This window comes from Typopeltis vanoorti, chromosome 9, assembly GCF_054136105.1.
Source record: "Typopeltis vanoorti isolate ZY-2024b chromosome 9, IOZ_Tvanoo_1.0, whole genome shotgun sequence".
NCBI classification, from domain to species: Eukaryota; Metazoa; Arthropoda; class Arachnida; order Uropygi; family Thelyphonidae; genus Typopeltis; species Typopeltis vanoorti.
In genome coordinates this window covers 90,954,620-90,969,536 of record NC_143557.1, presented here as the reverse complement: position 1 = coordinate 90,969,536, position 14,917 = coordinate 90,954,620, and the positions used below count along the sequence as shown (strand labels likewise).

The 14,917-nt window shown below is 32.6% G+C and overlaps 1 protein-coding gene across 1 annotated transcript in view; it reads left to right on the top strand.

Annotated features, from left to right (window-relative positions):
* Positions 1-11,959, top strand: part of RanBPM (Ran-binding protein M) — a 267,873-nt gene extending 255,914 nt beyond the window's left edge. The window contains exons 10-11 of the mRNA XM_090397780.1: positions 3,014-3,125; positions 11,525-11,959. Of these exons, the coding sequence (XP_090253906.1) occupies positions 3,014-3,125; positions 11,525-11,655 (243 nt within the window). The 3' untranslated portion in view covers positions 11,656-11,959. The remainder of the gene's footprint in view (positions 1-3,013; positions 3,126-11,524) is intronic.
* Positions 11,960-14,917: the final 2,958 nt, after the last annotated feature.

The window sequence follows — 14,917 nt, the reverse complement described above, 5'->3', positions numbered from 1 at the left end:
ATAATTAGCATAATTTCTTATTCAGATCTTTTTTTTTTTTTTGTAGTGATGCCTATGGGATTTATATTTGTGATTGATTTATGGCTTTTTAAGCAGTAAAGATGCTGGAAAATATGGCCCTCAAATAAGTGAAGGAGTGTTAATTAATTGTATGTAAATATTTATTTCCAATTTTTACTTGTCAGAATAGACTGTTTTATACTGACAACAATAAGTTGCTAATTGCCCAATTTTTTAAACTCTCAGTGAATTATAAGGATCAAAACCAAAATTAACCTCTGATCAGCATACAATAAAGTAACATTCATTTAATAATACACATTTATTTATTTATTTTAAACTGCAGATTAATTTATAGACTATACTGGTTATTCCTCCTATATGCAATCATGTATCAGGAATTATATTGAAAAGCAAAACAAATGAGAACTAGTTTTTTTGAAAAACAAAAATTTTTCTGTCATATAATGTTTTTAGACCCACCACATTTATGATGACTAGTTTTAGGTTCCTTTTTCATTGTCTTTAACCTAAACATGATTGCTTGAAGCTTCATTATCAACTTGCCATTCTCCATTAAATAAATTCATTTATTTAGAAAAACTAAAGCAGTATTGTATTTTATTTATTTATTCATGTGGTGTTCCCCCTATATGCAATCATCTATCAGAAATTGTATTGAAAAACAAAACAAAACATTTTTCTGTTATATAATGTTTTTAGACCTACCATATTTATAATGATTTTTTTCTACTTTTAGGTTCCCTTTTCATTGTCTTTAACTTAAACATGTTGCTTGAAGCTTCATTATGAACTTGTCATTCTCCATTAAATAAATTCATTTATTTAGAAAAACTAAAGCAGTATTATATTTTATTTATTTATTTGTGTGGGGTTTCCTCCTTTCCTCAACCAGTCCTAAGGGACTGGTTGAGCTCTTGTAATGAGGGATTAAGTATGTATTTTATGACTCTAGATCCGTGTGTGTGTTCACGGGCCAGTTTGCCTGTTCTGAGGGACGAAAAATCCAAGTTTCCAGGTGAAAAAAATCTCTACCTCCATATGAGACTGAATAACTCACCTTTAGTCGAAAGAGACCAGATAAAAGTTCCTCATGTCATGGACATGAATAGAAACCAGGTCTTTCCGACCAAATGGCTTCGTCTATACCTACTGAGGCTCTAGTATTATATGAAAAGTATTCTTGTTTTTACTTACATTGAGACTGAATATAAGAATCTACTAATTTTTCATTCACTCCACCACAACAATGGATAGTAACAGTGCTATGTAAGTACCTTTCGGTGTGCGTAAATTTCCTATAAACAGAAGAGATTGAAGCAGTTGGTGTATGTAACCAGTGTGTGTGTGTGGGAATACTATCTTATCAAAAATGTCTAGACACCTGTTGATCCTAACTCTAATATGGGGTTGGTCCATCCTCTGCTGCAGTAATTCCCTTCCATTTTTCCAAAAGAGCATTAGCAAGGTCAGTCACTAATGTTGGATGATTTGGTCTGGCTCACAGTTGACATTCAAATTTATTCCATAGATGTTCTTCAGTAGGGGATTTGAGATCAGGATTCTGTGCAGGCCAGTGAATTTCTTCAACACCTATTGCTGCACAAACTCACTTTGTGGACAGGGGCACTGTTATATGGATCTTCACATGTAACAGTGAAGTTACATGTGAAGATCCATGTAACTTCAAGTAATTACTTATTACAGGTTACATAATAATTACTCCATGTAATTATTATGTAACATAATTACAGGCCACACCATTAAAATTTCTTAGGGATCCAGCACGAACCTTGAAAAACAGCCTAGACCATTATGCCCCCCCTCCCTCCCTCCCTCCCCAACCACACACACCCTGTCTTTGCAGTTGACACACAGTTGAGCAAGTAGTTTTCTTCTGGCATCTGCCAAATCCTTACTCAAATCTTGTCGGACTGCCAGATGGTGAAGTGCGACTCATCTCTCCAGAGAATGATCCACTGCTCCAAAATCCAATTGCAATGAGCTTTACCACTCCATCCAATACTTGGCATTGCCCTTGTTGATGTTAGGTTTATGTGCAGCTGCACAGCAATGAAAACTCATATTTTCCCAAAAAACAGCTGGCATTGCTTGCATAGGCATTTCAGTAGCAAATAGTGTGAAAATATCGCCTGTTCTCAGGTGATATTTTCACACTATGCGCTTCAGCACTAGGTGGTCCTGCTCTGTGATTTTATGTGAACTACCAGATTACAGTTGTGCAGCTGTTGTTCCTAGGTGTTTTCATTCACAATAACATCATTTACAGTTGATTGGGACAGCTGCAGCAGGGCAGGAATTTCTGAAGCTGATAGTGCCACATTGAAAGTCAGAGTTCTTTAGTACAACCCATTTTACTGTTCATGTTTGTCCATGAAGATTGCAAGACTGTGTGCTTCCTTTTCTACCTGTATGAGCATATTTTTGATCAGATAATGCAGTTGTTTCCTTTTTTCTATACTGAAATGTATTTTGGGACCTTGGTTATTTGTTATAAATATGCTCAAATGTATCTGATTGATGTATGTAGGTCACATAGCAAACACATCCAGCTAGCACACTTTATCCATTCTCCAGAAGATCAGCTGTGGTCTTTGCACATCTTGATGCAAAAAAAAAAATAAATAAATAAAATAAAATAAAATAAAATAAAATAGGAAGTAGCTAGGAATGTATTAGTTAAGGGAGTTATTTTTATTTAAGCTAAGGGATATTACATCCCATATTGTTTCATCGCCAAATAAGAAACTCAGAGTTTCATGCTGAATATAGAAACTATATAAAGTTCAGCAAGTCCAAATATGGGATGTAACATCCCTTAACTTAAATAATTTCATGTCGCCGAATTGAAGCTTTTTGGCTCTTCATATAATTAGTTATTTTTATAAATATTTTTTCCAAATATTTAAAAATATTGGCCTAATTTATTTTATTGTTCAAATAGCTGTTATCTTTATATTTTTGTATTAAGGATGCCTTTAGTCTTTTGGCATATGCTGATCCATGGACAAGTCCTGTAGGTTTCCAGTTAGATCCTGTACAAAGGGAACCTGTATGTGCTGCCCTTAATAGTGCCATCCTTGGTAAGTAGTTACATTTGTAGATATTTTATGTAAGAATTTAATTTTTGCTATTTGTTAAATTCATCATCATCATACATATCAAGGATTTAGGCCTAGCATGGCCTGTTCCGGCCTTAGAAGTCGTTTAAGAGGACGTCCTGGTTTTCTTTTTCCTAATGGCTTGTACTTTAAGGCTTGTTTTGGTAATCTTTCTGTTTTCATTCTTTGAACGTGTTCCATCCATTTATATTTATATTTTTTAATTTTTTCTATTACTGTTTCTTGGTTTAATTCTTTCATAATATCTTTGTTTCTTTTGTGATCAAATAGGGTATACTTTGCAGTTTTTCTCATAAACTTCATTTCTGCTGTTGTTAATCTTTGTTTGTCTTTTTGTTTTATTGTCCAGATTTCGCTTCCATACATTAAGACCGATAAGGCTAATGTATTGTATACTTTTAGCCTGGTTTGTTTTTGAACTAGGTTTAGTTTAAATACAGAGTTAATTACACCTGTTATTTTTAAATATTTTGCAATTTTTACTTTATATCTTTTTCATTTTCATATGTGATCGTACATCCTAGGTAGTTAAATGAATTCACCTGTTCTAAGATCTGGTTATCTATTACTATTTTAGTTCTTGCTGGATCTTGTCCTTAAAGGCCATAGTTTCTGATTTTTCTGTTGATATTATCATACCATAATCTTTGGATATCTCATTTAGATTTAAAATAGCTTTCTGTAAATTATCTTCAGAATTTGTAATTATCATTTGGTCGTCTGCAAAGAGGAGAGTGTTTAAGTTAACTGCAGGTGAAAGTTTAATTCCTTGGTGTAAATTTTTACTCCATTTTATTATTATTTCATTTAAGTAGATATTAAAAAGAGTTGCTGAGAGGGGACATCCCTGTCGGACCCTTTGGTTTATCTCTCTTGTATATGATAGCTCGTGATTTAATCTTATTTGTATTCGATTATTTTCATATTTTCATGATTATTTTCATATATACTTGTGATAGCTTTTAGAATATTATTTGGTATTTGTCTTTCTTTTAATATGTTAAATAATGTTTCTTTTAACTTTGTCAAATGCTTTTTCAAAGCCAATAAATGCAATATGTGTTTCCAAATTATATTCTCTTCTTTTTCTCCACTATTAATTTTAGGCAAAAGGCTGGGTCTATACATGATCGTCCTTTTCTAAATCCATTCTGTACCTCTAGAATAAAGTTTTCGGAATATTTCATTAGTTTGTTATTTAAGATTCTGCTATATATTTTGTAACAGGAATTTAGTATACTGATACCTCTATAGTTTTTAGGGTCATCTCTATTACCTTTCTTAAAGATAGGAATCACAATTGCTTTTTTCCATTCTATTGGGGGGATACCAGTTGAGTAAATTTTATTTCAAAATAATAAGAGTCTTTTTTTGAATCTTGTTCCTGCATATTTATATAGTTCTGAACCTAGCTTATCTTCTCCAGGTGATTTTCCGTTTCTTGTTTCTTTCAGGATGATTTCTAATTCTTCTTCAGTTATTTCCTTTTCATTTTCGTTAATTGTTTGCCAGTTGTCTTTTTTAAAATATTTGTCTGTCCACAGTTCTGTGTAGTAATTTAGAAATTCTTCTAATTTTAATTCAGTGTTTAATTTTATGTTTTCTTTGGTCTCTGCATTTAGGTGTTTCAAAATCTTATATACATTGGATCTTATTTTATATAAATCATGTTCTAAATTAGAAACAAATTTATTCCATGATTCTCTGTCTTTTTCTTTTAGCTATGGCTCTTATTCTTTTATATTCTATTTCATCTTCTAATCTTTTACTGCTTAACCATTTGTGATAGGCTTCTTTTGTAGAGAATTTTGTTAATAGTTTTTGCTGTAACCATTTTTTAGGAAAGTATTGCTGATAATTTTAAATTCATCTTTAAGTTCATTGGAGCAAATCTTCAAAGCCTTTAGAGTATTAATGACAGGGTTTTTTTTTTTTGATAGATAATGACTAAAAAACAGGGCTTTGAAGATTTGCTCCAATGAACAACTGCTTAAAGACGAATTTAAAGTTATCAGCAATACTTCTAAAAAATGGTTACAGCCAACACACTATTAACAAAATTCTCTACAAGGCTTCAATAAAAAAAACAAAAATAAACCAGACTACAATAAAGCTATAACCATTCCTTACATTAAGGGGACATCAGATAAAATAAACAGAATACTACAGAAATACAACCTCAAAGCCACCTCTAAACCTACTACAAAATTAAAAAGCTTACTAAACTCATCCCAAGACCCACTTCTTCTGCTGGCCCACAATGGAGTATACCATATTTATTGCACCTGTAATCTACCATATATAGGGGAAACAGGATGCACAATTCCTATCAGACAAAAGGAACATAAACGACACATTAAATATAATAACTATGGTGCAGCTGGTCTTTCTGATCATGCCCTGAACACTTTACATAGAACTGACTAGAAAAGCACCAGTTGTTTACATCACACTAAAACATGGTATGAATGTAAATTTAAGGAAGCCTGTGAGATTCTTATCAATCAAATCTAATCTGAACAATAATGATAGTCTAAAAATCCCAAGCATATGGAAGGCACATATTCTACCCATGGAAGCTTTCTCCCTAAGAGTTAGCTATAAACAGGACTGTAGATAATTCAGAATCTTAAATCTAATATAACAATTTAGAAACTACATCAAAGCTAAATTCTATTTAAGATAACATAAGAGAAACATTCTTTCATATAGATAGTTTTCTTACAGTAACAATGATGTCCTAATTTAACATGACAATTATTATATTAGATTTAAGATTCTGGATTATCTGCAGTGCTGTTCATTGTTAACTCTTAGGGAGAAAGCTTCCGTGGGTAGAATTGTCATGTTAATTTAGAACATCATTGTTACTGTAAGAAAACTATGAAAACTATCTATATGAAAGAATGTTTCTCCTATGTTATCTTAAATAGAATTTAGCTTCGATGTAGTTTCTAAATAATTAATTTTATATTATATTTTCACTAGAGGTCATGCCAGCAGAATAACCGTTGATCAAATCATTGTCTCTTTAGCATACTGTATGAAATGTAACTCAGCTTGTCCTTGTATATTTGTATATGCTTCAGATGACCTTAACATGAAGGTCAAAATGTCAGGAAATTAAAATAGTTATTATTCATAACACAGTTGTAAAGTCCATAATTTTTAAAATGAATGCTGATCACTGTGTAACACTAAAAGAAAGGATTAAATACAGATCTTTGTTATATTCTCATGATTTCTCATCTATTTGTTGTAAAGTGAAAATCTGATCCTGACAGCCTCTATTTCACCTGAATCCAACTTGTTCTTCACCAAGCTTTCCTTCCACAATCCTTCTCAACCGTTTGTCAAGTATACTTGCATAAATCTTACCAGGAACACTCAGTACAGAAATGCCTCTGTAATTCTCACATTCAGTTTTATTTCCCTTTTTATATATGGATACTATGAGAGCTGTACTCCAATCATCTGGAATTTGTACCTCTGCCCAGGCCTTTTGAACTATGCAGTGCAGCCACTGTAAGACTTTTATACCTCCGTACTTAGCATTTCTGGTCAAATATCATCTACTCCAGCTGCCTTTCCACATTTCAGGCTTGTGATGGTTTTTCTACTCCAAGTATGGATATGTATTCCTGATTGTATGCCTGGTCAGTGTTTTTTACCACTGTGCTGTCACTAATTGTTTCATTTAGCAATTTTTCAAAGTAATTACTCCATACATCAAGGATATCTTTTTCTTCAGTTTTCATGTCACCTTTTACATGTCTAATTCCTTTCACATCTCATGCTTCCATTTCTGATCTTTTTCAACAAGCTCTAGAATATCTTGCCACCTTCTTGATATTTATGTTCTTACCAAATTCTTCCCATGGCTTTTGTTTAGCTAGTTTTACACAGTATTTAGCTTTCTTACATTTGTCTCTGTATTCTTTAAGACAGGGGTGGGGAACCCCTCGCCCGTGAGTTTATTTCAATTTGCCCCTTTGCTAGTGTACTCGTAAATAAAATTTTATAAATTAAATTTATTTAAATTTAAATATTTAAATATACAAAATCAAAAATAACTATATTACATAAAATATGATTGTCATACGTCTAATTGAGACCAGCCATTAAAATAAAAAGAAATCAGGAGCATTTCTCGCGGGGAAAGTTCAGACTTTCTCTGATCAGTTGCTTCCCCATTATCGCCATGACATTTTCTCGTGTGTCAAAACATATTGACTTTGTTTTTCTCAAAAAAATTTGCCAGTCGCCTGCGGAAATTTTTAAATTAGTAATTTTCGCCCGTGATACTAAAAAGGTTCCCTGCCCTTGCTCTAAGAGCACAAGCTGACTTATTTGCCAGGAACTTTTGATATGCTTTCTTGTTTAACTTCCTGTGTCCATCATGGAGTTCTGATTTTTCTATCCTTTCAGACAACCTCACCACATGTTTCTCTGGCTGAATTTTTCTCCAGGGCTTGCCACTAATCACCAAGGTTTGGTTCCAGGTCTCAAATTCTTTCATTTTTTTTCTTGAATAATGTGTGTGTATTTTAGTCTACAGTTCACATCTGAGAGCTACTCATCTTTTATTCGCTTTAAAACTTTCTTACGTGTTTTTCTTTTCAATATCAAATTCAATTTTATCCTGCTCAAGATTGAATGGTGATCACTTCCAATTTCAAATCCTCTGTACATTCTGTGTCCTGCACCAGGGAGAAAACATTCACTATCAACAATAACATAGTCAATGAGACTTTTCTTATTCCTTGCCTCTTCTATCCAGATGAATTTGTGTGCACATTTTTATATTGGAACATTGTGTTAATAATAACTAGTCCATGTCCTGAGCAGAAATCCAACAGATATTTGCCATTATTATTAGCTTTGCTCTTTTGTAGAAAATTTCCAAAAATATTTCTGTATGTCTGACAATCGTTTCCTACTTTGCTATTTAGATCTCCGACAAAGACCATCTTTTCATTTTTCATTGTGTTTGGATGCTTTCTCTGAAGTCTCAAAAAATTCCTCATTCTGATATTTGTCCGCATCACTCTACTTGATATTGCTCGGCGTTCAAGAAGATTAGCCTCGTATTTAGTGTTTAATACTATGGCTACCCCCTTGTTTTCCTTGATTGTCATTGCCTGAATATGACATTTTGTATTTATTGCTCAGAAAGATCTTACCAATTTTTGTCTTTTTTGTTTCAGTCACCCCTATTATGTTGATCTGGTACTTATCCAATTTCTCAACTAGCTGCATTTCTTTGCCATTGTGACTTCTTATGTTGATAGTATCAAACTTGAATTCTGGGTTTGGGGTGTGTTTTAGGATTTGTTCCAGTAGCTGACTTTTTTGGTGTTCATTCTGGTTCCATGGCAAAAACAACAGGGACCTTGTTTAACTGGGTGATACCTCAGCTGGCATGAAATTCTGTCATTACCTTCATTTTATATTGTAGTTTAAGCCAGTAAGAATACATTTTGGTTGGCTAAATCCCAAATTGTCAGCCCATCCTCATTCGTTCATACCTAATAGGGTGCACCATGAAAAGGTGAGGATTGGACATTAGGTCAGAAGCCCTAGTCGGTTTTCGGCATTCCTTTAAAGGATATATGGAGGTCTCCTCTCAGTTATACAGCTTTGACCCTTAAGCACCCCCATACATAATTACACTAAATTAATTCATGTTGTGAATTGTGAAAATAAGCTTATGTCAATACTATATTACAAATGAGCACCTACATATAAATTATTACTCTTTTTTTAATGATGTCTGATTTTTTGTAAGAAGAATGGTAATGACAAGTTATGCAAAATAAAATGCCATTTTAGAATTCTTGACTATTTTTCCATATTAACTTATGAACACCATCTAAGCTTAAGTTTAAAGCACAGGGTGAGAGATAAATAGTGCCCACCTGTTACTGTAGATTAGAATTACTTCCTTTTAAAAATAGCAGCAAAACATATCTTGAGAACAAACTAACTTTTATCATGGGGAAACAGTTTACAAAAGAATTCACTTATTACTAAATTAAATATCTTGCCAGTAAATTATTATTATTATGTGATACCTCCAGGGAGTCCAAAGACTCATCGAGGGAGGGCATCTACAACTATCTCCATCACTCACTCAATCTACCAACTACAACCACACCATCTACCACCCATCACCACCACTTATACAGACAATCACAAACATTCATGCCCATGGTGGGAGTCGAACTTGCAGCCTTTTGGCTGGAGAGCGGATACACTAACCACTCAGCCAACCAGGCTGGCATGAGATGTTTTTTTTATTATATTTAACAAAAAAGTGAATTATACGAAGGAAATATGGTAATATATTTTGAATAAATTCAGAATGAAGCTGAAAATTCACTTGCCACTTGTTTCTGATAATTCTTCCATGGCAAGTAGATTTCTAGAGCTGTGCTCTATTACCATGAATTGCTAATGGGAACTACTGTTGGTTTTTTCACAGGGACACACATACACGTGAAGGCACTTTACATTAGGAAAAAGTACTTATAAGCCTTTTTAAATTTCTGTAATTTTTTCATTTATTTTTATTTTCTTATTGTAAAAATAGTAAAATATACAGATATGTGAATTTGGACTGTTTATATTCATTTTACAACCCCCTCCGATTGACTTTTAGTTTAATGAACAATGCTTAGCTAAGTTTATACTGGTAACGAGGGATCCTTACGTGGTGCAAGAATTCCCAGTTTATTAGATTTCTGTGGCATAGACTTGTTTTAAACCTAGTTACAAAATCTTTGTTGACCACCATTATTCTCACTCAACTTCATAGCTCTGGTTTAAGGGGTAGTCAGAAATCATTTGTTGCACATACAAAAATAAGGTATATTTCCAGTTAAATAAAGTTTGATGTTTTGAACTACAACTTTGAAGTTTTGTGGGCCATCTTACTTTTTCAAATAGAAGCTAAACATAAACATTTTGCATCTGAATAGCAAAAAATTCTCGTGGAAGTTTTCAAGCAGTAACAACATAATTATTAGCCACAAAAGTTTCATTTTGTATAACTTGTCATTCCAACCATATAATAAATGTCATCACATTTTTGTTTGTTTTTAAGTGGAATAAAATTCTGAGAATAGGCAATAAATAAATAAAATAAAATTTGTTGATTTTCCTTCTCAAATATGAAATAATGTATATGATACTTTTACTATATTATTAAAATTCTTAAATTTCAAAGAGGGATTTTTCATTTACAGATGTCAGCTACAGTATCTAAGGAAACTTTTAGTTCTTTTCAATTCTGGAATATCTGGTTTTGTTCATATTTTTCTTGAAATTTATTTTTTGTCAATCCTGTTAACTATTTCACTTGCTATCTATACACTGTACTATCAAAAGTATTTAATAGTACAGCTAATCCAGAAAATAAATGACATACTAATGTATCTCTTGATCCTAGCTTGCAATACTCTGGCTGGCAATTTAAAGTACTGATCCTTTCAGCAGTAAAAGAGTTATTATAGCAATGTCCTAAACATTTTACAAGACTTAAGGATTAAACTATCTTAGAGATTAAAAATGTATTAACAAATAATAAATTCTTGTTCTTGAGATGAGTAATTTAATCTGTCAGTCTTAAACAATGAAAACTAGTGTTTCTTCAATTTTCCATAGTTGAGAGATTTTTTTTTTTCCTGGACGATCATTGGATGGGCTGCAGAAACATGTACGTTGAATTAGTAGACTTGTAACACTAGTAAAAATATCTGATATTGATTAGGCAGTAGGCCCCGATTAAGTGTGTATTATTTATATATGCATGCATATGTCATTAAACTTGAATAAACAATAATTACATATTCATCATTTAATTTTATTATTTTTATTGAAAAATTCCCAGAAAAATGGTACCTTCATTCTTGTAACAGCTTCTGGTCATTCTCCAAAACAAAACACATCTTAATTAGTTTGTAGTATGATTTGTTAATCCGTAGGATTTACCTCTTTCATGTTATCTAGTGTCATTAGGTGCACCAAAAATCAGTATCCTATTATACAGGTCTTATTCACTGCAACTCTGTTTTGGAAGTTGATACTGTGGCTACTCTGTCCTGGGCTATCCATTTTTGGTATTTGCAGACCAAAGGGATGGTTTTAGTCTCCTTTTTTAATGATTAGCTAGCTTCCCCCCCCCCTTTTTTTTTTTCCAGTGTCGCTATTGATCTTTCAATATGTTCAAACTTTTAAGAGTAGTGTGCGCGTCAGAGAGAAAGAAAGAAAAAGAGAGAGATAAAGTAATGATTCATTTATATATATATATATATGCATTACAAAAAAAAAACTAATTGATACAATATTCTCTTTTATAGAATCTCAAAATTTACCACGGCAACCACCATTAGAAGTAGCTCTAGCTCACACTCAAGAATTGATAAAGTTGATGTCCAGAGTTGGTCTAGGCTCCTGTGCTTTTGCCAACATTAAAGACTTACTTCAGTGATCTCATCACATCTTTTTTTCCCTTAAGAACATTGGCCAGTGGTGACCTGATATTGTGAATCTTGTGTTTGACTTGAGATTCTCTGCTTAGACATCCACAACAGACTTTGTTCAGACAGAGATTAAGAAGTGGACAAGAACTGATCCTAACATCAGTGCTATATGTGTGTGTGTGTGCAGCAGTTTGTTTTAATTGCACTTGTACTTGATTCTGATATACTCCCGGTTGGATACAAGTTTCTAGAAACCTTGACGGGATCCATGTAATTAGCTGTGGTGATTGAATAAATCTGCTCTTAATGATACTGTTTCTGGCACTTATTGAGCAATTCATTTTGGGAGGGGAGGGAAAGTGCTGTATTCTTTTTTTAATAAGTAGAATAGTTTACTAAATTCTACTTGAGAGCACCAAAGTTAATTGAATGTTTAAGGGAAGTTAATATTTAATGAAATATTTATTGACAACCGATAATAAAACTTGCCTACAAAATAATTTCATTTAGAAGTTTTTAGTGTTTACTTTTTATATATATATATATATTATATATATAATTTAAACATATGTAATTGGCTCTTGAATATTTTTGATACTCTTAAAGTAATGTTTAAAAGTGTGATGTTTTAATAAGTCTTAAGTAATTACTAAAGACTGAAAAACAATCATGTATTGTGTTTAAGTTATAAAAAAATAAATCTCGAGGATACTTTGCCTCTTCATTTTTATCTCATAAGTCCGAGAGATAGTGAAGTAAATACATTTCACCATCTACGCAAATAGCCTAATTTCAATGTTTGTAAATGAAGACATGCATTGAAATTTATGGTAACTGGTAAATTTATGTATTTGTTGCAAAGTGCCAATAAGATGTTTAATGTAAGATGCCGTGATCTGGTGCACGGTAATCATTTATCTTAACACAATGTATATAGCTACTTTTTTTGAAATAAAATAGTTATATTATTATATAACTGTATAAAGTGTATGTTACTGAATATACTTGTACCAGCCCAAATATCAATTAAATCATGGGACACAAGAATTATATTAATATATGTATATATATATATTTTTAATATGATTGAGAAATTACACTACCATACCAGCGAAATATATATTGGCTCATTCTGCTTTATAAAAATAATGAAAGATAATACATGTATGCTAGTAGCTTCAGTTCGGCGATGCAAATTTATATAAGTAAAGTGGATATTAGAACCAGCATTATTTCAAAGCCGAATGTAGAAACTATGAAAGTTTCTTAAAAATAAGTTGACCTTACCCGAATACACTCGCCAGCATTCACGAGTTGCCTTAGCATGGACTACTTAGAAAACATAAACACTGCCCAAGTGTCTACATATTCACTTTCTATTAGTCCATTTTGATAAGGTTTCACTTGCCTAAGAGCTGTTTCGAACTTGTCGGTTCTTAAGAGAACAAAAACTCTCATTCAGTACTAAGGAACTTGAAATGTCAGAGGGATGTATTTTTCGTAAGCGAACTCTCGGTCAGTATGTAAAGTATTTACTAAAATAAAGAGCCAAAAGGCTTCACTTCGACAATGCAAATTTATATAAGTAAAGTTGATATTTCGTAAAAATAAGGGAGCTTACAGGAATACTTTTTTCTTTGACAAAAAAAAATTGTTTTTACTTAACAAAAGGTAGGTGAAGAATTATTAGTGAAACACCAAAAACATAAATGGATTTGTATATTTGAATACCAACCTTTCTTTAATGATGCTTTCTGCATCATTAAAGAAAGGTTGGTATTCCAGCCTGATTGCATAGAGGATGCTCTTATGATAGAAATAATGCAAACAGTCATGTAGTACTATCTTCCTGTTAAAAATTTCCTTTCCAAATTAATTATTTGTCAACCAAAGACACTTCACTGCATCTATTCACCTAGAACTTATTCATCCTGTTGGTCTTTTTCCTATCATTCTGACAAGAAACAGTTGGGTTGGTATCCTTTTCTCTCTCCCATTCTGTTTAAGACTGTACAACACTAATCAGCTCTAGTCTCACATTCCTCATTACTAACATTATCAAGTTTCATTTTTAATATGATTCTGATATTCATGCTATTTGTCCACTTTTCTACACAAAACACACGTTGAAACGATTATTTTACTTATTATTAATAAAATAACACTTGACGTTTCAACCCCTGTATTGAGGTCATCATCAGAAAAATACATGTGTATATGAAGACAAGCTACATACTCTTGCACTCTACAAAAGGTAAATTGAATCTACGCTGTTAATTGATCTTTTACTTAGCTGACCTCTAGTGGTAAAAAAACAAACTCTGCTAAAGTCCTCCCATACTAAGATTTTCTTCTTGTACCGTTCAAATTGATATTAAATGTTTAAAAAAAAAAAAAAAATTCAAGTCTTCTTGTATTGAGATTTTTCTTTGGCTTGTTCTGGTTGCTATGATGATTGTAAATGGGTCCTCTACATTCTTGGAATGGTTAGACCGTCATTTTTGTTCAGATTAGGATTGTGTTTGAGCATTTCACATGCTTTTTTTAAATTTTCTCTCGAACCAGGTTTTGGTGCAGTGTAGGGACTTAGTACCTTTCCAACGAATTCTGTGGCATGTCTGGAGTGCGTGGTCTGAAAGGCCGGTTTTTCCAAAATGGAGGTATTTAATGTGTCGTTTGTTTGTTCACCCTGTTTCCCCCCTCCCCCTTATGTATGGTAAGTTACATGTGCATTGTATTTTGTAAACCCTTGGGCAGGCTAGGTGTGGAAGAGGATCTTTGGAAGAACTGAGTAGGTGTCTTAATTTTGTCAGGGGTTTAAAGGTGGTTTTGATGTTGTATTTGTGTAGTGTTCTATTTTTTCTGAAATACCTCTAACATAAGGAATGGCATTCTTGAAATCTTTTTTTTTTTAGTGGTGTCTCTGTGGAGGATCTTGTGAATAGTCTTTTTTTTTAACATTCAATATCAACCTGAATGGTACAAATCCAGAAGAAAATCTTAGTATGGCAACCTGAGCTGTACAAGTCCAGAAGAAAAGCTTAGTACAGGAGGACTTTAGCAGGGTTTGTGGGTTTTTTTTTTTACCACTAGAGTCAGCTAATTAAAAGATCATTAACAGCGTAGATTCAGTTTACTTTTGTAGAGTGCAAGAGCATGTAGCTTGTCTTCATATACACATGTATTTTTCTGATACTACTTAGATTCCCACCGAGAATGCAGTTGATGTTTTTGAAATTCCTGCCTATTTTGGAAATTATTCAGTTTAGT